The sequence below is a fragment of the Phyllobates terribilis genome, unplaced genomic scaffold, assembly GCF_046119375.1.
Source record: "Phyllobates terribilis strain yellow unplaced genomic scaffold, ASM4611937v1 Scaffold_35__1_contigs__length_13245226, whole genome shotgun sequence".
NCBI classification, from domain to species: Eukaryota; Metazoa; Chordata; class Amphibia; order Anura; family Dendrobatidae; genus Phyllobates; species Phyllobates terribilis.
In genome coordinates, this window is record NW_027362795.1 from 8,181,242 (window position 1) to 8,209,047 (window position 27,806).

A 27,806-nucleotide genomic window follows, 5' to 3' on the forward strand; every position below is an offset into this window, starting at 1 on the left:
CAACACAACTGATGGTCCCAACCCCAAGAAATCCCACTTATTAAACCTGACAGGGCACACATGTGAAGTGAAAACCATTTCCGGTGACTACCTCTTGAAGCTCATCAAGAGAATGCCAAGAGTGTGCAAAGCAGTCATTAAAGCAAAAGGTGGCTACTTTGAAGATCCTAGAATATAAGAGATATTTTCAGTTGTTTCACACTTTTTTGTTAAGTATATAATTCCACATGTGTTAATTCATAGTTTTGATGCCTTCATTGTGAATGTACAATTTTCATAGTCATGAAAATACAGGAAAACCTTTAAATGAGAAGGTGTGTCCAAACTTTTGGTCTGTACTGTATTTTTTATTATTATCCCTCTGAGGACGCATGTGAGTGCTTCCCATTTAAATGGTAAGGCATTTCATCATGCTCATATATTTGAAGCAGTCTATAGTCTCAAGAAGGTCTGGGACACAGAGTGAGTCTTTCAGCAGATTATCATTTAAGTTCCAACATCTGAAGCCTTGGTGGAGTCACGTATAGTCAGATTACAATATACAGGAGCATGATCTCACCATACAGCAGTTCCTACCTGAGATGTAGGTTGCCATGTAGGCAAGTGACGGCTAATTAAGAAAAGGACTATACTGCTATGCATATTGTGTAAAGGAGAATAATAGGTATAATTCTTTACGTCTGGATGTAGTATCCTACATACATCGCCCGGTTGAGACCAAAGCACAATTAGCAAAGCTTTTGTTTGTGTTTTAGATTGGTGGCTCCAGCCCAGGGACGCATCTAAAGAAGGATCCAAGACAAAATTAAAGTCACCTCCAATGATGATAAGGTCCGCCGCAAAATATTTTAGTTTGTTTAAGTTATGACGGTATGTCTTAATTTGGTCACAATTAGGGAGATAGAACTTTTCCAAAGTCAAAATTTTGGAGTAGATGGAGATCTTAACAAACGCATACCTCCTCTCCGTGTCAGACAGTGTTTCTACAATAGTATGCATCAGTGATCTGTGGCGGCCTATACTCAGCACCTTAGACTTCAAAACTGCATTTTTCTGGGACGCCAAGATGAATAATATCTATTAGTAATCTGAGGTATAGTATATGATCGCCTCTAAAGTGTGACTCCTGAAGAAAGAGAAAATGTACGTGCTGTTTATACCTGTGATAAAACACTTGAGCTCCTTTCTCTGGAACATTAAGTCCTCTGACATTCAATGAACAAGTTTTGAGTTGTGCCATATTATATGAAAAAAAGGAGGAGGGGGAAGAGAGAAAGATTAAAAGAAAAGATGACGTATAGACGGTAGATAGTAACATCTACCTCTCAGTGTCTAAGAAGTATAGATTATGAATATATCAAAACAGTAGGAAATTGCGAAACAAGCAGATCCCAATGCAAGTCCCTAACTGGGGGTTGTCTTTACAGGCGTAAGTCAAACTTTCAGTTCTAGGATTCCTATTAGGTGGAACCATGGAATATAAAGCAAGTAAAGTAATACAGCCTGATATTACAGTAGTATCATGTGAACTCAACTTATATGCCGGTCTAAGATCTTATATGAACTTAGACATTCTATATAGTGGAAGAGTGGCACCTAATGCTCTATTTAGATATATCTAATTATATGCTTAAAGAAATAAGTAAGCATCTGCAAACTGTCTCTCATCAGGGAAGGCAAGATTCATTTCAGGAGCTCATATGATTGGCAGGTTCCTCTCCCATCTGGCTGCATCACCATCAAGTTCCTGATCCACTTAACACCTTCTGCGACGTGCTGGAACTCTCTGTGGCAATGGTGGAGCAGGTGGCCAGTCAGATATAGGGAATGTCCAGGGCATCACAGAAAGGTCTCATGTTGATTGGATCTTTGAAAATATACAGCTGGAATGGGTACCCCCAGGAGTACATCAGGCCATTTTCCCGGATGGCATCAAGTAGTGGTTTCAATACCCTTCTTTTAGCAAGTGTCATTCAGGATAGATATGTGAGCAATTATATGCGTTTTCCATTGAAATCACCAGGATCCAACTCCTCTGCTTTCCTCACAATGGCCTCTTTTACATTGAAAATATGTATGCGACACATAATGTCCCTTGAACGCTCAGGATCTGGGCATGATTGCCTATTGTACGGTGCGCCTTTAAAATCTCCACCTCCTTATCAATAGGATCACCAAGGATATTATTGAATAATGATCGCAGTGTTGGCATAATCACTTGTGCAATGATGCTTTCAGGTATACCCCTTATCCAGATATTATTGTGATTTTCTTGATCATCAACCATATTAAACAGATGGTTTATTTACTGGCTGTGAAGATCCAGTGTTAGTTTCTGAGCATTATGATGGCCTCTAACTTGGACGACATTATCCTCTAATCTCTGTACCTCGTCAGTAAGCTGTGACAGGATAGAAGTGAGGGGACGTATTTCAGTATTGTATGTGGTCTCCAGCCTCTGAATATATTGCTCCATGTCTTCTTTAGTCGGGATAGACGTAATCTGATATACAAATAAGTTATGTTGTTCTCCATATCAGAATTCCCTGTGTCTGGGGGGTAAATGTCCCTGTGAAGCATGCGCTGCTCAGTATGTGGGCTTTGGTGAGAGTACAAGGAGATTTGTGGAGCTGTTTTCTTGTGAGGCCGACATTAAGAGAGAAGTTGGTGCAGGACTTACAGCCTGGAGCTGTCTGGCATCATGAGGGTTAAGGCTGCTTCTTTTTCCATGCTGAGGTGAGGCAGTAATGGCTCCGGAGCAGGAAGATAAGACCTTACATAAGAAACGCTGCATACCAGACATGCTGACAGAGGTGGAGGACCTCAGATTAACCTCCGATCTCTTCTTTCTTTCCCATATCGAACGTCATGTTTGAGGCTGTAAATTGCTTATAATTCCCCCAGGAACACGGTCTGAAGAGAGTGCTCTCAGTGTGTGCGTTCCCTTGATGCTGTGTCCAGGCCATGTCCTTCCTGTTGATGTACAATACGTCTAAAGGTGGCGTTGATTGGGAGCAGGATTGTGTGATGTAACAATCTTGTGTGATGTAACATCCTTAAGGAAACGCGAGTTGTGACACCAATGGAACGGCGCCAGAACAGGAAGTGCGTATGAGTGTTTTTATTTTAAAAAGGCCAAACATGAGGAATGAGAAGGAGTTGGTCTAGTAGTGGACAACCCCTTTATGAAGATATAATTTTCGGTTAAAAATGAAAAAGGCTTCTCCCCTGTGTGACGTCTCTGAAGTTTGTTAAGAGTTGATCTCCGTGTAAAACATTTCCCGCATTAAGAACATGAAAATGGCTTCTCGTCTGTGTGAGTTCTCTGGTGACTAAGAAGTGATGATTTCTTCACAAAACATTTCCCACATTCTGAACAGGAAAAAGGTTTCTCCCCTGTGTGAGTTCTCTGGTGCTTAACCAAATCTGATTTATCTTTAAAACATTTCCCACATTATGAACAGGAAAAAGGCTTCTCCCCTGTGTGAGTTCTCTGGTGCTTAACCAAAACTGATTTCCAGCTAAAACATTTCCCACATTCTGAACAGGAAAAAGACTTCTCCCGTGTGTGATTTTTCTTGTGCGTAACCAAAACTGATTTCCAGCTAAAACATTTCCCACATTCTGAACAGGAAAAAGGCTTCTCCCCTGTGTGCTTTCTCTTGTGCGTAACCAAAACTGATTTCCAGCTAAAACATTTCCCACATTCTGAACAGGAAAAAGGCTTCTCCCCTGTGTGAATTCTCTGGTGCTTAACCAAAACTGATTTCTGGATAAAACATTTCCCACATTCTGAACAGGAAAAAGGCTTCTCCCGTGTGTGATTTCTCTTGTGCGTAACCAAAACTGATTTCCAGCTAAAACATTTCCCACATTCTGAACAGGAAAAAGGCTTCTCCCCTGTGTGAGTTCTCTGGTGCTCAACCAAATCTGATTTCCGGATAAAACATTTTCCACATTCTGAACAGGAAAAAGGCTTCTCCCCTGTGTGAATTCTCTGATGGCTGATAAAACTTGATTTCACTGTAAAACATTTCCCACATTCTGAACATGAAAAAGGCTTCTCCCCTGTGTGAGTTCTCTGATGTCTGATAAAACTTGATTTCAATCTAAAACATTTCCCACATTCTGAACATGAAAAAGGCTTCTCCCCTGTGTGAGTTCTCTTATGCTCAACCAAATCTGATTTCCGGCTAAAACATTTTCCACAATCTGAACAGGAAAAAGGCTTCTCCCCTGTGTGAGTTCTCTTATGCTCAACCAAATCTGATTTCCGGCTAAAACATTTTCCACATTCTGAACAGGAAAAAGGCTTCTCCCCTGTGTGAATTCTCTGATGGCTGATAAAACTTGATTTCAATCTAAAACATTTTCCACATTCTGAACAGGAAAAAGGCTTCTCCCCTGTGTGAATTCTCTGATGTCTGATAAAACTTGATTTCAATCTAAAACATTTTCCACATTCTGAACAGGAAAAAGGCTTCTCCCCTGTGTGAATTCTCTGATGGCTGATAAAACTTGATTTCAATCTAAAACATTTTCCACATTCTGAACAGGAAAAAGGCTTCTCCCCTGTGTGAGTTCTCTGATGTCTGCTAAAACTTGATTTCAATCTAAAACATTTTCCACATTCTGAACAGGAAAAAGGCTTCTCCCCTGTGTGAATTCTCTGATGGCTGATAAAACTTGATTTCAATCTAAAACATTTTCCACATATGGAACATGAAAAAGGCTTCTCCCCTGTGTGAGTTCTCTGATGTCTGATAAAACTTGATTTCAATCCAAAACATTTTCCACATTCTGAACAGGAAAAAGGATTCTCCCCTGTGTGAGTTCTCTTATGCTCAACCAAATCTGATTTCCGGCTAAAACATTTTCCACATTCTGAACAGGAAAAAGGCTTCTCCCCTGTGTGAGTTCTCTTATGCTCAACCAAATCTGATTTCCGGCTAAAACATTTCCCACATTCTGAACATGAAAAAGGCTTCTCCCCTGTGTGAGTTCTCTGATGTCTGATAAAACTTGATTTCAATCTAAAACATTTTCCACATTCTGAACAGGAAAAAGGCTTCTCCCCTGTGTGAGTTCTCTTATGCTCAACCAAATCTGATTTCCGGCTAAAACATTTTCCACATTCTGAACAGGAAAAAGGCTTCTCCCCTGTGTGAGTTCTCTTATGCTCAACCAAATCTGATTTCCGGCTAAAACACTTCCCACATTCTGAACATGAATAAGGCTTCTCCCCTGTGTGAGTTCTCTGATATTTGATTAAACCTGATTTCTCTGTAAAACATTTTCCACTTTCTGAAAAAGAAAATGGCTTCTCCTCTATGTGACTTCTCTGGTGATTAACAAGATCTGATTTCTGGTTAAAAAATTTCCCACACTTGAAACAAAAAAATCTATTCTCTGCTGTGTGAATGCTTTGATGTTTAAGCAAAGACTTTTCGAGGGAAAAACTATTACCATATTCTGAACATGAAAATGGCTTCTTTGCTTTCGGTGCAATTTGTTTTTTAATGCTTATTTTGTGACTTTGATTTTCCTTAGTAGTCTGTAATGAATCAGAAGACAGGACCTGTTTCAAATGATCAGATGACAGATCTTTGCTGTGAAGGGATGATGGTATATCTGGAGTAATGGCATTCATTTCAATTGTATCTTGTGTGATCTCAAGATCATCTGATTTAAAAATTGAAGATGTCAGCTGTCCCTCTGATCTCCTGGTACAGTCATCTGCCGAGAATAAAACCAATTATTATTTATGAATAACATATCCTTAAAATTTATACTGTTGAACATTTCTACTTAAACTCTCTGTAAAAATGAACTTTGTGTAAAAGTATCATTATTTAGCGAGAAAACATCACAGAAAAAAATCAGCCTTACCAACACCAAATCAGATAACAAATGCATTAGCATTTTAGTGTTGGTTGGGTGTACTGGGGTGTCTGTCCATGTGGGGTGCACTGATATAGTGCTGGGCAACCTTCCTGATGTAATAGTATGGGCATCATTAGGCTAAGCCAGACACTGTGCATCAAACCTACCTGTGTGACTGGCGTCCTATGCAAGCTTCCTCTGTGTGCATCTTTAATACTAGGCAACCACACCCTCCATGAATTGGTATGATTGTGAGTGGTTGCTTCATCAGTATTTTGCACCTGTGCTGCCCCCACCATTATCATGGGGGTCAGCGGCATCCTGCTAGTGCATTTCTTATATGATTTGTGTTGGTAAGGCTGTATCTTTTTCTGTGATTTTTTTTTAATTGTGCCCTTTGTTATCCGTCATTATTCACCAAGACAATAACAGTTCACAGTCTAATAGAAAACCTCATAGGATGAACCAGTGGATCGTAGTGTCCAACTGTTTGTTAATTCTGCCTCCCAAATATGGAATAAAAAGTCACCAAACAATGTTATGTAGGCAAAAATAATATCAATAAAAACTTCTACTCATCTCACAAAAAACAAGTCCCCACTCAGGTCCATCATCTGTCAATGGAAAAACAGAGGTTTCCACATTATTAGTGGCTCAAAGGCTTTTGAAAAGCAACATGGCTTCCATAAACCAATCCAGCAATATCCACTCTCCCAAAGTCAGATCTCCCCCTCACTTCTGAGCCTTGCAGTGTGCCCAAACCACATTTAGCATCCATGTATTTGACATTACTATAGTGAGAAGAACCCACTTAATTGATGGTGTGTGTCTCCTGGAGCACAATCTGGGCACTATGTGTTGGGTAATGAAATTGTATATTTGTAATTTTCACTCACCATCATCCACTGCGTGCTAATTTCCAGAAAAACACTGTGGAGTCAAAATAGTCACTACTCCTATAGATTAATTCACTGAGAGTTATAATTTCCAAAATGGAGTCACTTTATGGGGATTTCTACTGCTCTGGTTTTCTGTTATTATGTCATATTAGGGCTTCTGTAAATGGTGTGTCCCATCTCCTCTGGGATCTGCTCCTGTAATGTCTGCTTCTGTCACCAGGCGCCGTCTTATTCATCCTGCAGGTGGCGCTGGTGATGGAGGAGACGTCAGAACCTGAAGCTCTCAGCGGCGCAGGCTCTGTCCAGCCACTAAGATTAGGGTTGCTGGGACCAGTAGTACCATCCAGTCTGGCAGTATGGGGGTGTGTGCTGTCCAGCTGGAGTAATCTGCTCCCTGCTTCAGCCATTTGGAAAGCACCGCACCCTACTAAAGCTGGAAGCATATTGCTGGAAGCTGCCAGATACAGCCTTGTTCTCCTCTGGTTCAGTCCTCTGTGCTCAGGTCCCGACTTGTGTATTTGTTTCTGTTGTGACCTCGGCCCGTTTACTGACTACTTTTGTGTGGTTTCGTATTTTCTCTGACCTCCATGTTCTGACCCGGCTATCTGACTATTCTTCTTGCCATCTCACACCACAGAACATTACGTAACACTGTGGCCCAAGCTTAGGGGGTCTCTGTCTAAGTCCAAATCCACGTAGAGGGGTTAAAGGATGTTGAGGAAGGCAAAGCCTGGGATCTGGAAAATGGAGTAGATAACGCCAAGCCTGTTTGTGGTAGCCATCTTTTGAGCTGCCAAGTGACCATGAACAGTGTCCCCAATACATTGTGTCTGCAAACTATCCCAGCAAGATCTGCATTCAAATAGCTAAATGTCGCTCCTTCCCTTCTTAACCTGCCATGTGCCCAGACAGTAGTGTACAACCGTATATAGGGGATTGTCAGATTCAAGAGAAGATGGAATATTATTTGTAAGGTCCATTTGTTTCCTTTTATCCTTTGTGAAGAATTCCAAAGTTATCACCATATAAAGTGACACATGTCAGATTTGAAAAATGGGCCCTGATAGGAACACAAAACTGGCTGCAGGAAGAGGTTAAATCAGAGTATTTTGGGCACTAACTACTATAGTCAAAACTGTGAGTATAGACAATAACTCATCTACTGAAATGACCAAACTCAACAGTCTCCATCAGTAAGTAATGAGTAACTAGTGGTGAAACCTCTCTGCGGTAATTGGAGTATGGGGCTCGGTGGCTCTTGGGAATCTAAACTATCATAAGGGACAATATTTTCTGTCAGATGAGTTTCAAGAAGAAATATCAGACATTCAAAGAGAACTTTTTATAATACTACAGAGCTGAGACGTCTTAAATTTAGCTTAGAGATATATCATGGCGCAGGTGTAATGTTTTTTTTTTAGTTTATCACAATCTGGTTTGAAGTTAGTCGGTTTTAAAAGAAACTGAAAAGTCAGGATAAAGGGAAACTCTGCTGTTATTGTACAGAAATTCACAATTGGCCCTCACTACACATTTAATGTTGTAGATCATAAAAGTGAAGTTTGGCCAGAAAGACTGGACCTGGTCTTGTAGGGACCATATGAGCACATTCAGCAGCACAGAGGGGAGAGAAGGTAGATTCATCCAATAAGATATCAGGGATCTAGGAAGCCAACAGCATCATTACCCTCCACTTTCCCTTACAGGCCTATCATAATATTTTTCTTCAAGTGATTTTCTGGCTTTGCAGTTTACAGATCTGGGCAGGTAACGGTCAGCGTCTCCTAATCCCAGGGAGTAGGTGGATCCTCCAGGTTGTAAGTTCTATGGAAAAGGGTTTCAATGCCCAAAATCATTTGAACAGTTTTGGGTGGAAGAGAATGCTGTGGTCTAGAGGAAAAATGGTGATCACACAATTGTAATACGGCCGGACTACACCACCGATAAAGCAGCCACAGCCGGTGACTGAGAAGAATCTGTGACTTCTCTGCATTTAGTGGTTACTACTCACCTGGGTAGTCATATGTAGGAATCTCCTCTTTACACCGCTCATCACCCCTCACATATGTCTCTGTAGTATTAATATGGGGCAGATCTTCACCCTGAAACAAATATTGTAAAAGTCACAGACAGATGGAGAAGTCCCATCTATGATCGGCTCTAATCCTGCCATCTCCACCATTCTCTTTACACAAGTATAAACCATATAATACTGGTGGATAAAACAAGACTGAACACAAGACCTTCACAGCCGTCTACACATCATAGGGGAGATCTCATGACACCTTCTCTCCATCTACCTGATGATCCTGAGGAACATTGGGATCTTCTTGTTTACAGTCCTGAGGAAGAAGAGGACGGGGACATCTCTCTGGTGTTCTCCTCTTACTGGATAGATCTGGAGGAAACACATACAGGACTGAATTCATTCTTTACATACAGATAATTATAGGCAGTGTGTGTTTAGTCCTGTCTATTACCTGGTGATGTGAGGGGCTGGGGAACCTCCATCATGACGTCCTTGTACAGATCTTTGTGTCCTTCTAAATACTCCCACTCCTCCATGGAGAAATAGACAGTGACATCCTGACATCTTATAGGAACCTGACACATACAATGATACCGTCATCCCCCGATCCTTTCATAGCGTTACTGTATAATGTCCCAGCATTCCCAGCAGTGTCACCTCTCCAGTCAGCAGCTCAATCATTTTGTAGGTGAGTTCTACGATCTTCTGGTCATTGATGTCCTCATGTATGAAGGGGTGAGATGGATGCCCTGTGATTGGGCTCAGGGGTCTTTCCCATCCCTCAGACACAGGGTCCTCACAGCGCTCACTAGAGGTCTTCACTAATATGTAATCCTGGTTATGGAAAGACATATAAATCAATCTCACTCCAGACATTTCCAGAGTCCTCACCTCTCCAGTTCTGTCCATCTGTTATTCCCATAGATAAGAATGATGCAATGTGACGTCATTGGAATCTCTCACCTCTCCAGTAAGCCGGAAGAGGATCTCTAGGGTGAGGTGGAATATCCTCTCCGCCATCTTGTCTCTGTCCATATCCATCTTTGATGGGTCCATAAGGAAAATTCTCTTAAATAGAAGATCTTCACTGAGAGGATCCGATATTGTAGAGACCTGAATGAGAAGAAGATGAGTCGATGTAACATCATAAAAATCCTGCGTCATAATACAATTACTGGAGATAATAAGGGAAACATATGAGGAGATTTATTATTTTACAGTATTTAGTTTTCTTCTTTACATCTACTAATAAAACCTATATATTTTAGGCCACAGACAACAAGCAGTTTCTTCCTTGGAGTCTGTAGCTGAATACGTTTCTCAAAGACTCATCTTCCATAAAGCTAATTCTCGTCTCATTTACCGATACTGCAATCGGCATTAGCAATACTGCAGGAGATATTCATTACATGTGACATGAGAAATAACTACTTCATGATGAGGACGACATCTTCATCTTCTACTACAGCTCCAGAAACATATTTAGCCAGATTTCTTCACTGATTACATCTCCACCGGCCGTCTATATGAATGTTTCCCATCTTCCCCGGACTGTAATCTTCCATCACGTTAGGTCTCATGTCTGAACAGAAAAAAGGCTTCTCCACTGTGTGAGTTCAGGTTTGGTTAAGCACCAGAGATTTCCGGCTAAAACATTTCCCACATTCTGAACAGGAAAAAGGCTTCTCCCCTGTGTGAGTTCTCTGATATTTGATTAAACTTGATTTCTCTGTAAAACATTTTCCACTTTCTGAACAGGAAAATGGCTTCTCCTCTGTGTGACTTCTCTGGTGATTAACAAGATTTGATTTCTGGTTAAAAAAAATTCCCACACTTGAAACAAAAAAATCTATTCTCTGCTGTGTGAATGCTTTGATGTTTAAGAAAAGACTTTTCGAGGGAAAAACTATTTCCATATTCTGAACATGAAAATGATTTCTTTGCTTTAGGAGCAATTCGTTTTTTAATGCCTATTTTGTGACTTTGATTTTCCTTAGTAGTCGATAATGAATCAGAAGACAGGACCTGTTTCAAATGATCAGATGACAGATCTTTGCTGTGAAGGGATGATGGTATATCTGGAGTAATGACATTCACTTCAATTGTGTCCTGTGGGATCTCAAGATCATCTGATTTAAAAATTGAAGATGTCAGCTGTCCCTCTGATCTCCTGGTACAGTCATCTGCCAAGAAGAAAACCAATTATTATTTATGAATAACATATCCTTAAAATTTATATTGTTGAATATTTCTACTTAAACTCTCCGTAAAAATGTACTTTACGTAATAGTATCATTATCTACCAAGAAAACATCACAGAAAAAGAGTAGTTACTTACCGGTAACGAAATTTCTCGGAACCCATGACGGCACCACGGAGAGAGGGGATCCGCCCTTCAAGGACAGGAAACCTGCAGATAAAAAGGGAGGCACCTCTCTCCCGCATCAGTTGGTTTACAGAGCACCGCCAGGTTAGTAACACCAAATATGGCATTTTTATTATATATACTATATATGTATATATATTTTTTTTTTTCAGACACACCCTGTGACTAAACAACAGGTAGTAACGATTGTGCACACCCATGTGTAAGAAAAAAGGGGAGGGAATGTACGGGTGCCGTCATGGGTTCCGAGAAATTTCGTTACCGGTAAGTAACTACTCTTTCTCTTTCCCCATGACGGCACCACGGAGAGATTGCAGAGCAGTGAAGATTAGGGAGGGACCACCGCTTCCAGAACCCTTCTGCCAAAGGTAAGATCTGAAGACGATGTTAGATCCAGCCGGTAGTGTTTAAAGAACGTGGAGGGAGAAGACCAGGTCGCCGCTCTACATATCTGTTCGATTGAAGCTCTGGCCTTCTCCGCCCAGGAGGCTGCCACTGCCCTTGTCGAGTGCGCCCTTAAGCCCACCGGCGCTGTTTCCCCGCTTGAGGAATAAGCCAGGGAAATGGCTTCCCTTATCCACCTTGCCAGGGTTCCTTTGGAAGCTTTCTGTCCCTTCCGAGATCCCTGGAAGCACACAAAAAGAGCCCTGTCCTTCCTACACTCCCGTGTGGCCTCTAAATATTGCATAATGCACCTCCTGACGTCCAAGGTGTGAAGGGCCTCTTCCCCCTTGTTTTTTGGGGCTGCGCAGAAGGAAGGGAGGGTAACCTCCTGTGACCTGTGAAAAAGGGATCCCACCTTAGGAAGGTACGCAGGGTCGGTCCTAAGCGTCACTCTGTCGTCTAGTATTTGTGTAAAAGGGGGTCCTGCGGATAGTGCTTGGATATCACTAATGCGGCGAGCCGAGGTGAGGGCTACCAGAAGGGACGTCTTAAGGGACAAGATTTTAAGGGACGCTTCCCCTAGAGGTTCAAAGGGGCCTCTGGTCAGGGCTGAAAGAACAAGATTTAAATCCCACGGAGGAGCCTTCCGGGAGGGGATGGGCCTGGATCTATGAGATGCTCTGATGAACCTGGAGACCCATCTATCCCTTGCCAGGTTGCAGTTATACAGGGCTCCCAGAGCTGCCACCTGAACCTTCAGCGTGCTCGTGGCCAACCCCAGTTCCAACCCCTTCTGAAGGAACTCCAGGATGGTAACCACGGGGGCCTCCCCTACTATATCCGTACCTGCAAAGGAAAGGAATTTCTTCCAAGTTTTCCCGTAGAGCCTAGTAGTTACAGGTTTCCTACTCTGCAGCAAGGTAGAGATTAGATTGGGGGAAAACCCTTTATCCCTCAAGAGTGACCTCTCAAATTCCAAGCTGTCAAGTGCAGGTTTGTTACCTTCGGGTGTAGTACTGGACCCTGAGACAGCAGGTCCGGAACTTCCGGAAGGACCCAGGGGTCGGAGACGGACATGATCCTCAGCCAGGAAAACCAAGGCCTTCTTGGCCAGAAAGGGGCGATCAGGATCGCATTCGCCTCGTCTTCCCTGATCTTCCTCAGAACTGCCGGAATGAGAGCAATCGGAGGAAAGGCATATACTAGCTGGTGGCCCCATGGAATCAAAAAAGCGTCTAGTGCTACTGGGTTCCCCCTGGGGTCGATCGAGCAAAACGTGTCCACCTTTTTGTTTTTCCAGTTGGCGAATAGGTCTATACATGGGATTCCCCAAGCCCTCGTGATTTTTTTGAACACTAGCTGGTTCAACTCCCATTCGCCCTGTCTCAACTGGGTACGGCTTAGGAAGTCCGCCGTGACGTTCATTGACCCTTTTATGTGCAGAGCTGATAAGGACTCTAGATTCCTCTCTGCTACGTGGAGGATGGAGCTTGACGCCTGAAGAAGGGAGATGGACCGGGTACCCCCCTGGTGATTTAGATATGCCACCACTACTTGGTTGTCCGAGAACACTCTCACGTGGTAACCCTTTAACACGTTTAGAAATTCCAAGAGGCCATACTTCACCGCCAGAAGTTCTTTCATGTTGGAGGAAGAACCTTCCACCCCCTTTGCCCAGACTCCCTGAGCCACTCGGTCGTCTAGATCAGGGTTACCCAACTCCAATCCTCAAGGCCCACCAACAGGTCATGTTTTCAGGATTTCCTTAGTATTGCACAGGTGATAATTACATCACCTGTGCAATACTAAGGAAATCCTGAAAACATGACCTGTTGGTGGGCCTTGAGGACTGGAGTTGGGGAACCCTGGTCTAGATGAGCCCCCCACCCCCTGGGGCTTGCATCTGTCATCAGAATCTGGGGTGACGGTATTGTCCATGGGACGCCCCTGCCTAGATTTTCTTTCTTTGTCCACCATGTTAGGGAAAGTAAAGTTTTTGAGGATAAGGTCAGTCGCCCTTCTAAGTGCCCTCTTAGAGATTTTTCCGCCCTCAAAATCTCCCATTGTAAGACCCTGGTGTGCAACTGAGCCCAGCGGACACCCGGGATGCAGGCAGTCATAGAACCGAGGAGGGACATTGCTCCCCTTAGTGTCATAACCGGATGCTTCCTCACATAGGACACACGGGCTATCATATTTTGGACTTTCTCTTCCGGAAGATGGCATTCCTGACTTCTTGAATCTAACAGGATACCTAAGTATTCCTGTAGCTGAACTGGCTCCACTCTGGATTTTTTTAGGTTTAGAAGCCATCCCAAACTTGTCAAAGAATCCATAACTACTGCTAGCTGGTCTTTGCAGTGGCTGAACGAGTTGCCTATAACCAGTAGATCGTCCAGGTATGGGACTATCAGGATGTTCCTCTCCCTTAGATGAGCCATGACTTCCGACATCACTTTCGTGAAGACTCTGGGGGCTATTGCTAACCCGAAGGGAAGGGCCCCATACTGGAAGTGTCTGATTGTGCCCCTTATTGGTATGGCTACCCTCAGGAATTTCTGGTAGTCCCTGTGCCCTGTTCCGTCTATAGGGAAACAGTTACGACCACCGTCCTCTGAAGATGAGGAAGCAGATGATGAACAGGATGATTCAGACCCCGCAACTTCCTCATCTGATTTACTAGACTCTGACTCCGGGGAAAGGTGCCTAGTTTTTTTATGCTTCTTCCCCCCCTTTTGGAGGGATTTGAAGGTATCTTCGACTTGCGATTTTATCAGGGATCTGAGCTCGGTAGCAAACTTAGGGGTCTCCTCACAGATGGTTTGCTCGATGCATGAGCTACATAGTCTCTTTTGCCATGTGGTGGGTAGATCTGCTGCGCAAAGTGCGCAGGCCCTGTTTTTAAACTTCCCCGTGCTCTTCCTTCCCTAAGAAGAAAAGAGAGGGGGGAGGGTCCAAATTACAAGTGAACTTTCACGAAGATCACTTACCGCCTATACGAAAGAGAGAGAGGGAATACCGCATTCGAAGAGGAACCTGCTCTGGTAGCTGGGTCTTTCGCCGAGGCTGATGCCGTGCCGGAATCTTTGCCACGCTGAGAAGACCTGCCGGACCGACCGCTTCCTCCGTCACCTTGATTATGTTGACGCGGAGGGCCGCTGGAGGGTCCTTTCGTGCGTTTCCTCTGAGGCGATGGTGATGGAGATGGTGAGTGGGGGCGCAGGGACTGCACCTCCTGGGGCTCCTGGTCACTCATACTGCTGATTTTCACGTATGACAGGAAGCATTTTCCTTTTGCTTCCCTGGCAATTTAAGCTATGCAGGTGACCGCCCCCTCCCCCTCCAACACCGCTGTGGGGTGCGCCCCCCTCTGGCCAGGACACCGCTGTGTCCTCCATGTTAGGCCTTTCCCGCGCGCGCGTTTGAATTCGCCGCTCCTGCGGCCGCGTCACTTCCGGGCGCCTCCCGCGTCACTTCCGGCGCGCGCACGAGGGGGAGCGTCGGTGAGCGCACGCACCCGCCCAAACGCCGAATCGCTATCCGGCAAGCATGCGGGGCGCGCGCTGCACAAGGCCCAGACCCTGACCCAGGGCTCAGGCCAACCCGAGCCCTGAGCCTTCTATACTTACCGCCTGGGCCCGACGCCACAGGAGACCGCGGCTTGCTTCGCGTCTCCCAAGCCACCCTAGAGGCCCGCTGACCCCAGCTGTGGCGCTTCAGGACACCGCACCAGCAGAGGCAGGGAACCCCCGCTGCCTGAGCCGGACTAGTCGGTGTTATGTTCTGCTACCAGAGCTAAGGAAAGAGAGGAGATCTGTCCCTACGATAGAACTCAGCTGAATCCCTACGATGTAACAGGGGACCTGATCCTGCGATCAGACCTGCTAAAGTCCTAAGCTAGTCTGTACGGAGACCTATAGATGTGGGGAAGGAATCCCTACAAGTACTAAGGACTGGGAGGAAAATGGGACACCTCCTAACAGAAATAGTAGCAGACAGACGAACAAACAAAATATATAGAACATAGAGGTCCGTAGACCAAGCAAACTAACAGAGTTAGATACAGAGCACAGGCTAGCTAGAAAGTAGTTATACAATGAAGTCCAGCAAAGCCAGAAGGGCGGAGCAGGATTAAATAGGCCAACAAGGTCATGTGACCAGCAAAGGAAAAAACCTAAGAGCAAGGTTCTAACAGTACCCCCCCTTCTAAGAGGATCCTCCGGATCCCCTAGGACCAGGCTTATCAGGAAATCTCCTGTGAAACGCTCTGATAAGTCTGGACGCGGAAACATCATCTGACCTCACCCAAGAGTTATCCTCGGGTCCGAAACCTTTCCAGGCCACAAGATACTGCAAACTACCTCTATACCGTCTAGAGTTAAGGATGCGAGAAATTTCATATTCCCCATCCTCCACCACCGGAGGAACAGAGGCAGAGGCGTCACCATCCGACACAACAGCTTTTTTTAACAGAGAGACATGAAATACCGGATTAATTCTCCAGGAGGTAGGAACCTCCAACCTAACAGCAGATTGGTTGACAACCTGAAGCACCTTAAAGGGCCCTACAAACTTGGGACCCAATTTCTTAGAAGGAATCCTCAACCGCAGATTCCTAGAGGACAACCAAACCATGTCACCAACAGCGAACAAAACCTCCTGTCGTTTCCTATCAAAGTAGTCTTTAGATTTTCTGTTGGCCTCCTGAAGATTACCACGCACATCCGTCCAAACTCTCTCCAAATCACTGGAAAAATTCTCCTCCTCAGGCACGGCAGATCCCAACTTGGAGAACGACCCAAACGACGGATGTCTCCCAGAACAACAAAAAAAAGGCGAACAACCAGCAGAAGAAGATGTATGATTGTTCAGAGCAAATTCAGCAAGTGGCAGAAACTCAGACCACCCCTCTTGATTGTCTGCCACAAAACAACGCAAGAACTGCTCAACATCCTGGTTTTTCCTTTCTGTCTGGCCATTAGATTCAGGATGATATCCGGACGAGAACGACAAATGAACTCCCAACCTGTCACAAAAGGCACGCCAAAAAACGAGCCACGAACTGAGGACCCCTATCAGAAACAATGTCAGTAGGAACGCCATGAAGTCTGACAATTTCCTTGACAAAGGCCTTAGCGAGAGTTTTAGCGCAGGGCAGTTTGATGAAGGGAACCAAGTGACACATCTTGCTAAAACGGTCCACGACCACCCAGATGACAGTAAAACCCTCAGAGGAGGGAAGGTCAGTTATAAAGTCCATAGCCAAATGTGTCCAAGGAGCACTGGGAACCTCCAAAGGACAAAGCAACCCCGCAGCAGGAGTATGTGAGGACTTAGATCTAGCACATATAGTACATTGACGCACCCACTTAATGACTTCCTTCTGCCATCCAGGCCACCAAAAACTGCGACCCACCAGTCTCTTGGTCTCAGAGATTCCGGGATGACCTGCCAACCGAGATTTGTGACACTCAACAAACAAATCTCTCCTAAAGGTCCCAGGCACAAACAACCTCCCATGAGGAGTGTTAGATGGGGCATTCTCCTGTGCTTTAAGAATCTCATCTTCCAAAACGGAGTCCAAAGCAGCTATCACAACACCTTCTTGTAAAATGTTCTCCTCTTTCTCAGCACCGACTATGGGAGAAAAACTGCGAGACAAGGCATCCGCCTTAACATTCTTAGTACCAGGGATGTAAGTAACGGAGAAATTAAACCGCGAGAAAAACAGTGCCCACCTAGCCTGACGGGCATTCAGGCGCTTGGCAGCATCAAGATATATCAGATTTTTATGATCCGTAAGAACCTGAACGGGAAATTCCGCACCTTCCAAGAAGTGGCGCCAGTGTTCAAATGCGAGTTTAATAGCCAATAATTCCCGATTACCAATATCGTAATTCAGTTCAGTCTCCGAAATTTTTTTTGAAAAAAAGGCACAGGGATGTAATCCATCCCCGTTATCCTGAGACAATACTGCGCCAACCCCCACAGAGGAAGCATCAACCTCAACCAAAAACGGCTTAGTCACATCAGGCTGCATAAGGATGGGAGCAGAGGTGAACCTCTCCTTGAGATACACAAAAGCTTCAATGGCCTCAGAAGACCACTGAACCGCATCAGCACCTTTCCTGGTGAGATCGGTCAGAGGTTTGACAATACTAGAAAATTTTTTTATGAATTTTCTGTAATAATTGGCGAAACCTAAAAACCTCTGTATCGATTTCAAACCAATAGGCCTAGGCCATTCCTGTACAGCTTGAACTTTAACCGGGTCCATCTCAAAACCTTCGCTGGAGATAATGTAACCCAAAAAACTAATTCTCTGTACAGCGAACTCACATTTCTCCAGCTTAGCAAAAAGCGAATTGTCCATTAATAACTGTAATACCTCACGTACGCTCCGCCAATGAGACTCCAGATCCGGCGAATAAATCAAAATGTCATCCAAATACACAACCACATTTTTGCCGATCAAAGGTCTAAGGATGTTATTAATAAAATTCTGAAAAAATGCAGGAGCATTAGTAAGACCAAAAGGCATAACCAGATTCTCAAAATGACCCACAGGAGTGTTAAAAGCAGTCTTCCATTCGTCACCCTCCTTCATGCGCAACAGATTGTATGCCCCCTTAAGGTCAATTTTAGAGAACCACTTGGCCCCCATTAACTGGTTAAACAGATCAGGAATCAATGGCAGTGGGTAAGGATTGCGTACAGTAATTTTGTTAATCTCACGAAAATCCAGACAAGGACATAAACCGCCGTCCTTTTTTTTTACAAAGAAAAATCCAACCGCCACAGGAGACTTAGAGGGCCTAATGTGACCGGCGGCCAAACTTGTCTGTATGTATTCCTCCAAAGCCTTCCTCTCAGGAATAGTAAGGTTAAATAAACGACTTTTAGGAAGAGTCGCTCCAGGGACAAATTCAATAGAACAATCATAGTCTCTATGGGGAGGCAAAACCTGCGATTCCTTCTCAGAAAAAACTCTCCAAAAATCCTGAATAGGAACAGGCAATTCTCCCCTATCCAAAGCTGCAATACGCCCGTTACAACACTTGTCATAACATTTATGGCTCCAGGATTTAATTTCACTGGTAGACCAATCCAGTACAGGATTGTGAAATTTTAACCAGGGCAATCCCAATATTACTGGAGAAGGCAAGTTATTCAAAACTACCAAATCCAATTTCTCATGGTGAACACCATTAATTGTGAGAGGAAATTCACAGACCTTGAGAGTAATATTCTTCAAAGGGGAACCATCCACAGAAACCACAGCAATGGGGGATGATAAAGGTTCGGGTTTTAAATTGAGTCTTTCCAAGAATCCCCCATCAATTACATTCAGAGTAGACCCACAATCAACAAACACCCGAAATTCCATTAATTTTTCCTGAGCAATCGTGGAAGCAGCTAAAAATACACCCTTGGAATTTAAACAGGCAATACGGGCATGACTGACCATTTTTTTTTCTTTCTTCATACGAAGCTCACAGCCTTTAATCAAATGACCAGATTTTCCGCAATAGAAACACAAGCCTTCAGAAAATCTACGGTCTTTTTCTTGAGAACGAGGTGCCACCGATCCAATCTCCATCGGTTCACCACTGTTAGTACACACATTCTCATAACCAGAAACTGACATAGCAGAGGATTTTCTCTCATTAACCCTTGCACGCAGTCTCCTATCCACCCGTATAGCTAATTGCATAGCCTGTTGCAAATCTTCAGGTGTAGGATAAGCAATTAGCAGGTCTTTAACCCTTTCATTGAGCCCAGCAAGAAATAGACTTTTCAGAGCAGAATCGTTCCACCCTGTTTGAGTAGACCAACGACGGAAATGAGTACAATATTTTTCCACATTACCTGATCCCTGTTTCAAACGTCTCAACTCAGTCTCAGCTGATGCGACACGGTCAGGATCATCATATAATAGTCCTAAAGCAGAAAAAAAACTATCCACTGATCTGAAGCATGTATCACTAGGTTGCAAAGAAAAGGCCCACTCCTGAGGCTCTTTGCGCAAAAGTGACATTATGAACCCTATGCGCTGGGATTCATCCCCAGAGGACTTGGGTCTCAAACGAAAATACAATAAGCAAGCATTTTTAAATGAAAAAAATTCTTGGTGTTCACCAAAAAATAAATCCGGCAAACATACCTTAGGCTCCAAGAAATGTGCTCCAGGACAGTTACTCACGTGCTGACGGAGCTCGGCCACCTCCAGAGAGAGTCCCTGCAGGCGTTTAGCCAAATCCAGAACCGACACCATGATGGAACAGAAAAATCTTTCCTTAGAGAATTTGCAGGCTGGACTTACTGTTATGTTCTGCTACCAGAGCTAAGGAAAGAGAGGAGATCTGTCCCTACGATAGAACTCAGCTGAATCCCTACGATGTAACAGGGGACCTGATCCTGCGATCAGACCTGCTAAAGTCCTAAGCTAGTCTGTACGGAGACCTATAGATGTGGGGAAGGAATCCCTACAAGTACTAAGGACTGGGAGGAAAATGGGACACCTCCTAACAGAAATAGTAGCAGACAGACGAACAAACAAAATATATAGAACATAGAGGTCCGTAGACCAAGCAAACTAACAGAGTTAGATACAGAGCACAGGCTAGCTAGAAAGTAGTTATACAATGAAGTCCAGCAAAGCCAGAAGGGCGGAGCAGGATTAAATAGGCCAACAAGGTCATGTGACCAGCAAAGGAAAAAACCTAAGAGCAAGGTTCTAACAGTCGGGCCTGGTAAGTAAAATCTTCTTTCTTCAGGATTTCATCCGTAGGTCCCTGTCAAGGACAGGAAACCAACTGATGCGGGAGAGAGGTGCCGCCCTTTTTATCTGTAGGTTTCCTGTCCTTGAAGGGCGGATCCCCTCTCTCCGTGGTGCCGTCATGGGGAAAGAGAAAAATCAGCCTTACCAACACCAAATCAGATAACAAATGCATTAGCATTTTAGTGTTGGTTGGGTGTACTGGGGTGTCTGTCCATGTGGGGTGCACTTATATAGTGCTGGGCAGCCTTCCTGATGTAATAGTATGGGCATCATCACTATCCTAAGCCAGACACTTTGCATCACACCTACCTGTGTGACTGGCGTCCTATACAAGCTTCATCTGTGTGCATCTTTAATACTAGGCAACCACCCCCTCCATGAATTGGTAGGTTTGTGAGTGGTTGCTTCATCAGTATTTTGCACCTGCGCTGCCCCCACCTTTATCATGGGGGTCAGCGGCATCCTGCTAGTACATTTGTTATATGATTTGGTGTTGGTAAGGCTGTATCTTTTTCTGTGATTTTTTTTTTAATTGTGCCCTATGTTAGCCGTCATTATTCACCAAGACAATAACAGTTTACAGTCTAATAGAAAACCTCATAGGATGAACCAGTGGATCGTAGTGTCCAACTGTTTGTTAATTCTGCCTCCCAAATATGGAATAAAAAGCCACCAAACAAAGGTCCATCATCTGTCAATGGAAAACCAGAGGTTTCCACATCATTAGTGGCTCAAAGGCTTTTGAAAAGCAACATGGCTTCCATAAACCAATCCAGCAATATCCACTCTCCCAAAGTCAAATCTCCCCCTCGCTTCTGAGCCTTGCAGTGCGCCCAAACCACACTCAGCATCCATGTATTTGACATTACTATAGTGAGAAGAACCCACTTAATTTACGGTGTGTGTCTCCTGGAGCACAATCTGGGCACTATGTGTTGGGTAATGAAATTATATATTTGTAATTTTCACTCTCCAACATCCACTGTGTGCTAATTTCCAGAAAGTGCCTGTGGAGTCAAAATAGTCACTACTCCTATAGATTATTTCACTGAGGGTTATAATTTCCAAAATGGAGTCACTTTATGGGGATTTCTACTGCTCTGGTTTTCTGCAATTTGGTCACATTAGGGCTTCCGCAAATGGTGTGTGCCATCTCCTCTGGGATCTGCTCCTGAGACGGCTGCTTCTCTCACCTCCTTATTCATCCTGCAGGCGGCATTGGTGATGGAGGAGACGATAGAACCAGAAGCTCTGGGCGGCGCAGGCTCTGTCCAGCCACTAAGATTAGGGTTGCTGGGACCTGTAGTACCATCCAGTCTGGCAGTGTGGGTGTGTGTGCTGTCCAGCTGGAGTAATCTGCTCTCTGCTTTAGCCAACTGGAAAGCACCGCACCCTACTAAAGCTGGAAGCATATTGCCGGAAGCGGCCAGATCCAGCCTTGTTCTCCTCTGGTTCAGTCCTCTGTGCTCAGCTCCCGGCTTTTCTCTGACCTCCATGTTCTGACCCGGCTATCTGACTATTCTTCTTGCCATCTCACACCACAGAACATTAGTTAACACTGTGGCCCAAGCTTATGGGGTCTCTGTCTAAGTCCAAATACATGTAGAGGGGTTAAAGGATGATGAGCAAGGCAAACCCTGGGATCTGGAAAATGGAGTAGATAGCGCCAAGCCTGTTTGTGGTAGCCATCTTTTGAGCTGCCAGGTGACAACGAACAGTGCCCCCAATACATTGTGTCTGCACACTATCCCAGCAAAATCTGCATTCAAATAGCTAAATTGCGCTCCTTCCCTTTTTAACCTGCCATGTGCCCAGACAGTAGTGTACAATTGCATACAGGGTATTGTCAGATTCAAGAGAAGTTAGAATATTATTTGTAAGGTCCATTTGTTTCCTATAATCCTTTGTGAAGAATTCAAAAGTTATCTATAATATAATCGGCTAAGAGTCCCTCTGTCCGAAGCCTCGATAGACTGCGCATGCGTGACGCGCAGTCTGGCTCCAGACAGAAGCAGGCATCCAGCTGTTACAGGTAAGAGGAGGTGTATGGCGCCGGAGATCGCGGTATGTGTAGACACTGAACGCATACCGCGATCTCCGGCGCCATACTTGCATACTTACCTGACCAGGAGGAGCGTTGCCGCGGCGCCTCTCTTCTGGCCGGAGACCGGGGGCGGAGTGAGGCGTCGGATCGGCGCGTGCACATAGCGCTATCCTTCGCCATTTTACTGAAGACACATTTACAGTGTGTCTTCAGCAAAATGGCGCCACTCTCCTCCCCCGGCCTACGGCAGAACAGGACGCTGCAGCGCTGGAGTACAGAGAAGAAAGGTGAGTATAACTGTTTATTTTTTTTGTTTGTGTGTACAGTGTGGAAGGGATGAGGGGGCCACACATATCAGGATTGTGGGGTGAGGGGACCATGCATATACCAGGATTGTGGGGTGAGGGGTACCACGTATACCGGGATTGGGGGTGAGGGGAGCCACGCATATTGGGAATGGGGGTGAGGGGAGCCACGCATACCGGGAATTGGGGTGAGGGGAGCCATGCATACCGGGATTGGGGGTGAGGGGAGCCAAGCATACCGCGACTGGGGGTGAGGGGAGCCACGCATACCGCGATTGGGGATGAGGGGAGCCACGCATACCGCGATTGGGGATGAGGGGAGCCACGCATACCGCGATTGGGAATGAGGGGAGCCAAGCATACCGTGATTGGGGATGGGGAGCCACGCATACCGCGATTGGGGATGAGGGATGGGGTACCACGCATACCTGGATTGGGGATGAGGGTGCCATGCATACCAGGATAAGATGGTGGGGACAGGATGGGGGCAGCACAAATACCAGGAGGGGGGCAGCACATACCACACATACCAGCATGGGAGACCATATACCAATAAAAATGCTCACCACCCGGGCGTAGAACGAGTTCAGTAGCTAGTCACCATATAAAGTGGCACACGTCAGATTTGAAAAATCGGCCTAGATAGGAACACAAAACTGGCTGCAGGAAGGGGTGAAATCAGACTATTTTGGGCACTAACTACTATAGTCAAAACTGTGAGTATAGACCATAACACATCTACTGAAATGATCAAACTCAACAGTCTTCATCAGTAAGTAGTGAGTAACTAGTGGTGAAACCTCTCTGTGGTAATTAGAGTATAGGGCTCGGTGGCTCTTGGCAATCTAAACTATCGTAAGGGACAATATTTTCTGTCAGATGAGTTTCAAGAAATATTGACATTTAAAGAGAACTTTTTATAATAGTGAAGAGATGAGGAGTCTTAAATTTAGCTTAAAGATACACCGGGTCACAGGTGTAATGTTTTTTTTGTGTAGTTTATCACAATTTGGTTTGAAATTAGTCGGTTTTAAAAGAAATTGAAAAGTCAGGATAAAGGGAAACTTTGTTGTTATTGTACAGAAATTCACACTTGGTCCTCACTGCACATTTAATGTTGTCGATCATAAAAGTGAAGTTTGGCCAGAAAGACTGGACCTGGTTTTGTAGGGACCATATGAGCAGATTCAGCAAAACAGAAGGGAGAAAGGTAGATTCATCCAATAAGATATCAGGGTTCTAGGAAGCCAACAGCATCATTACCCTCCACTTTCTCTTACAGGCCTATCATAATATTTTTTTAAGTGATTTTCTGGCTTTGTGGTTTACAGATCTGGGCAGGTAACGTCTCCTAATCACAGTGAGTAGGTGGATCCTCCAGGTTGTAAATTCTATGGAAAAGGGTTTCAATGCCCAAAATCATTTGAAGTTTTGGGTGGAAGAGAATGTTGTGGTCTAGAGGCAAAATGGTGATCATATGATTGTGATACGGCCGGACTACACCACCGATAAAGCAGCCACAGCCGGTGACTGAGAAGAATCTGTAACTTCTCTGCATTTAGTGGTCACTACTCACCTGGGTAGTCATAAGTAGGAATCTCCTCTTTACACCACTCATCACCCCTCACATATGCCTCTATAGTATTAATATGGGTGAGATCTTCACCCTGAAACAAATATTGTATAAGTCACAAACAGATGAGAAGTCACATCTATGATCAACTCTAATCCTGCCATCTCCACCGTTCTCATTACACAAATAGAAAACACATAATACTGGTGGATAAAACAAGACTGAACACAAGACCTTCACAGCCGTCTACACATCATAGGGGAGATCTCATGACACCTTCTCTCCATGTACCTGATGATCCTGAGGAACATTGGGATCTTCTTGTTTACAGTCCTGTGGAAGAAAAGGATGGGGACATCTGTCTGGTGTTGTCCTCTTACTGGATAGCTCTGGAAGAAACACATACAGGGACGGAATTTATTCTTTACATACAGATAATTATAGGCCGTGTGTATTTAGTCCTGTCTATTACCTGATGATGTGAGGAGCTGAGGAACCTCTATCATGACGTCTTTGTACAAATCTTTGTGTCCTTCTAAATACTCCCACTCCTCCATGGAGAAATAGACAGTGACATCCTGACATCTTATAGGAACCTGACACATACAATGATACAGTCATCCCCCCGATCCTTTCATAGCATTACTGTATAAAGTCCCAGCATTCGAAGTAGTGTCACCTCTCCAGTCAGCAGCTCAATCATCTCGTAGGTGAGTTCTACGATCTTCTGGTCATTGATATCCTCATGTATCAGGGGGTGAGGTGGAGGCCCTGTGATTGGGCTCAGGGGTCTTTCCCATCCCTCAGACACAGGGTCCTGACAGCGCTCACTAGAGGTCTTAACTAATATGTAATCCTGGTTATGGAAAGACATATAAATAAATCTCACTACAGACATTTCCAGACTCCTCACCTCTCCAGTTCTGTTCATCTGTTATTCCCATAGATAAGAATGATGTAATGTGATGTCATCAGAATCTCTCACCTCTCCAGTAAGACGGAAGAGGATCTCTAGGGTGAGGTGTAATATCCTCTCTGCCATCTTGTCTCTATCCATATCCATCTTTGATGGGTCCATAAGGAAAATTCTCTTAAATAGAAGATCTTCACTGAGAGGATCTGATATTGTGTAATAATACAATTACTGGAGATAATAAGGGGAAACATATGAGGAGATATATTATTTTACAGTATTTCGTTTTCTGCTTTACATCTAGTAATAAAACCTATATATTTTAGGCCACAGACAACAAGCAGTTTCTTCCTTGGAGTCTGTAGCTGAATACGTTTCTCAAAGACTCATCTTCCATAAAGCTAATTCTCGTCTCATTTACCGACACTGCAATCGGCATTAGCAATACTGCAGGAGATATTCATTACACGTGACATGAGAAATAACTACTTCATGAGGAGGACGACGACATCTTCATCTTCTACTACGGCTCTACAAACATATTTAGCCAGAGTTCTTCACTGACTACATCTCCACCGGCCGTCTATATGAATGTTTCCCGTCTTCCCCGGACTGTAATCTTCTATCACGTTAGTTCTCATGTCTGATTCACACACAGAAGTTTGAGGCTTTGATACATGGTAAGTTTTTTAATATTAAGCAGAGTAGGACTATCCTGAATGGGTTCATTTTACCATGGTGGGATAGCTTTCATGCTATTTTTGATCAAAAACAGTGTTACTAGGAACCCTATTTTATTTAAATGCACTTTTGCTTTTTATTTATTTATTTACAGCAGGGTTTATGATCATTTTTCTTCTTAAAGGTTTTTTTTCTGATTTATGGCCATAGTAAACATGCATTTATGTGCTGCATGGATACCAACTTAAACCAAGCTCAAATTCTGTGTTTTTTCACGGGCACCATAGTGGCCCTGTGGGCTGCTGCTATGGATGATACACCCCTAACTATCCAACTATCATATGGTAAAAATCTCATAGGTCCTGTATTTATTAGTATCTGCACGAAGAATGGGGCTAAGTGAGTATTTATTATAGGGAATCCACTCCCCACGGCCAGCAAGCATCAGAATCTTCACTGAATAAAAAGCCATTTCTCAGCAAACAGACCTCTAATATGAGGCATAAAGGTATGTATAGATTCACATTTCTATCACCTGTATGCCAATATTAGAGGTCAGATAAGTCCCAGGGGGTGACAGATTCCCTTTAATCAGCCGTGGGGTAATCATAAAACCAGATATGTATCAAAGTATTCTAAAGTGGTTAATGGTTGTGTAGTCAATGGGAGGCATGTGTCACAGAGATGGCTGGTCTGTGTGATGTAACCCGGAGTGTTTCTCTAGGGCACATAAGCACTAAGAGGATCGTTTGGTGCACCTGGGAGCCGGGTTACGGGTAGCTAGGAGGGAATGGGCGGGTCCAGCTACCCACATACCTCACCTCTGGGTGTGGTTAACAGCCTATAAAATGAAGGCTGTTGTTTGGCACATGGTCTGTGTGTTTGGAGGGAGAAGGCCTCCTGTGTATGTTTGTCTTCAGACCAAGCCAGGACACTGGACGCTACCCCAGCTTGTGTGCCACACAGGCCTGGCTGGCCAGAGACCTGCTAAGGACATTTACTTTGTTTGCCTGATCTAAAGGCTATTTGCTTTTCTGTTTGGCTTCTGGGTTTATGAAGCAATAAACCCACATGAACTTTTAAAGGAACATGCCTCCTGTTTTCCTCCTGTCCCACCCAAGTGAGTAAAACCTCCACAATTAGTGTTAGACTTGCGGGTAGCATTACCAGCAGAGACGTGTGACTGCTACAGGATGGACTGCATGCCCTGGGTGAAGTCTGTTGCAAGCCAGCAAGCATCGCCAGACGAAATGTAGGACCTGCTGAAACACCTGGTCCAGTCGGAGCAGCATCAACAGGAGACCAACAGGCTGTAGTTACAGCAGATCCAGCAGCACTAGCAGAAACAACGTCAGCAGATGCAGCTTCTGGCAACCGCCATCCAGGACAGGATGAGCGCTCCAACCCCAGGTCCGACTGAGGACTCCCATGTCCGGAAGGCGGTATGATGGGCTTTGCAGAAAATGACCCCGGGGGATGACGTTGAGACCTTCCTGATGGTGTTTCAAAGGGTGGCCGAGAGGAAGAAATTTCCACAAGAGCAGTGGGCAGAGGTACTGTCGCCATACTTGACTTGGAGAGCCCCAGAAGTACGCCTAGTAGGCGTACTATGATTTAGCTTTCCAGGATGCCAAAGAGTATGGCAAGCTAAAAAGTGAGATTCTCGCACGCTTGGGGTTGACAATGACTATCAGGGCACAGTGGGTTCGTATCACCAGAACAAACCACCTCCGTCCCAAATGTTTGACCTGCTGCACCTGGTCCAGAAGTGGCTGCAGCCAGAGTCCTCAATGCCTGCAGCCAGAGTCCTCAATGCCTGCGCAGATGGTAGAGTGGGTGGTGATGGACCGGTTTGTGCACTCCATGCCGAGGCCCATACAGCCTTGGGTTGCCCAGGGTGATCCCCGGTATGCGGATGAACTGGTCG

At 44.6% G+C, this 27,806-nt stretch overlaps 1 protein-coding gene across 4 annotated transcripts in view; it reads right to left on the reverse strand.

The window, feature by feature from the left end:
* Nucleotides 1–280: 280 nt before the first annotated feature.
* Nucleotides 281–27,806, reverse strand: part of LOC141182619 (uncharacterized) — a 213,623-nt gene continuing 186,097 nt past the window's right edge. For 2 of the 4 annotated variants that reach the window (XM_073660781.1, XM_073660782.1), the window contains exons 2-14: nt 25,271–25,429; nt 24,965–25,141; nt 24,758–24,881; nt 24,577–24,674; nt 24,289–24,379; nt 11,150–11,221; nt 10,837–10,994; nt 9,775–9,924; nt 9,469–9,645; nt 9,263–9,386; nt 9,083–9,180; nt 8,794–8,884; nt 281–5,736 (exon numbers count right to left, since the gene is read on the reverse strand). In XM_073660781.1, the coding sequence (XP_073516882.1) occupies nt 3,455–5,736; nt 8,794–8,884; nt 9,083–9,180; nt 9,263–9,386; nt 9,469–9,645; nt 9,775–9,924; nt 10,837–10,994; nt 11,150–11,221; nt 24,289–24,379; nt 24,577–24,674; nt 24,758–24,881; nt 24,965–25,141; nt 25,271–25,363 (3,735 nt within the window). In that variant the 5' untranslated portion in view covers nt 25,364–25,429 and the 3' untranslated portion in view covers nt 281–3,454. Of the gene's footprint in view, nt 5,737–8,793; nt 8,885–9,082; nt 9,181–9,262; nt 9,387–9,468; nt 9,646–9,774; nt 9,925–10,836; nt 10,995–11,149; nt 11,222–24,288; nt 24,380–24,576; nt 24,675–24,757; nt 24,882–24,964; nt 25,142–25,198; nt 25,430–27,806 lie in introns of all 4 variants that reach the window. The other 2 variants (XM_073660783.1, XM_073660784.1) reach the window with 2 other exon arrangements.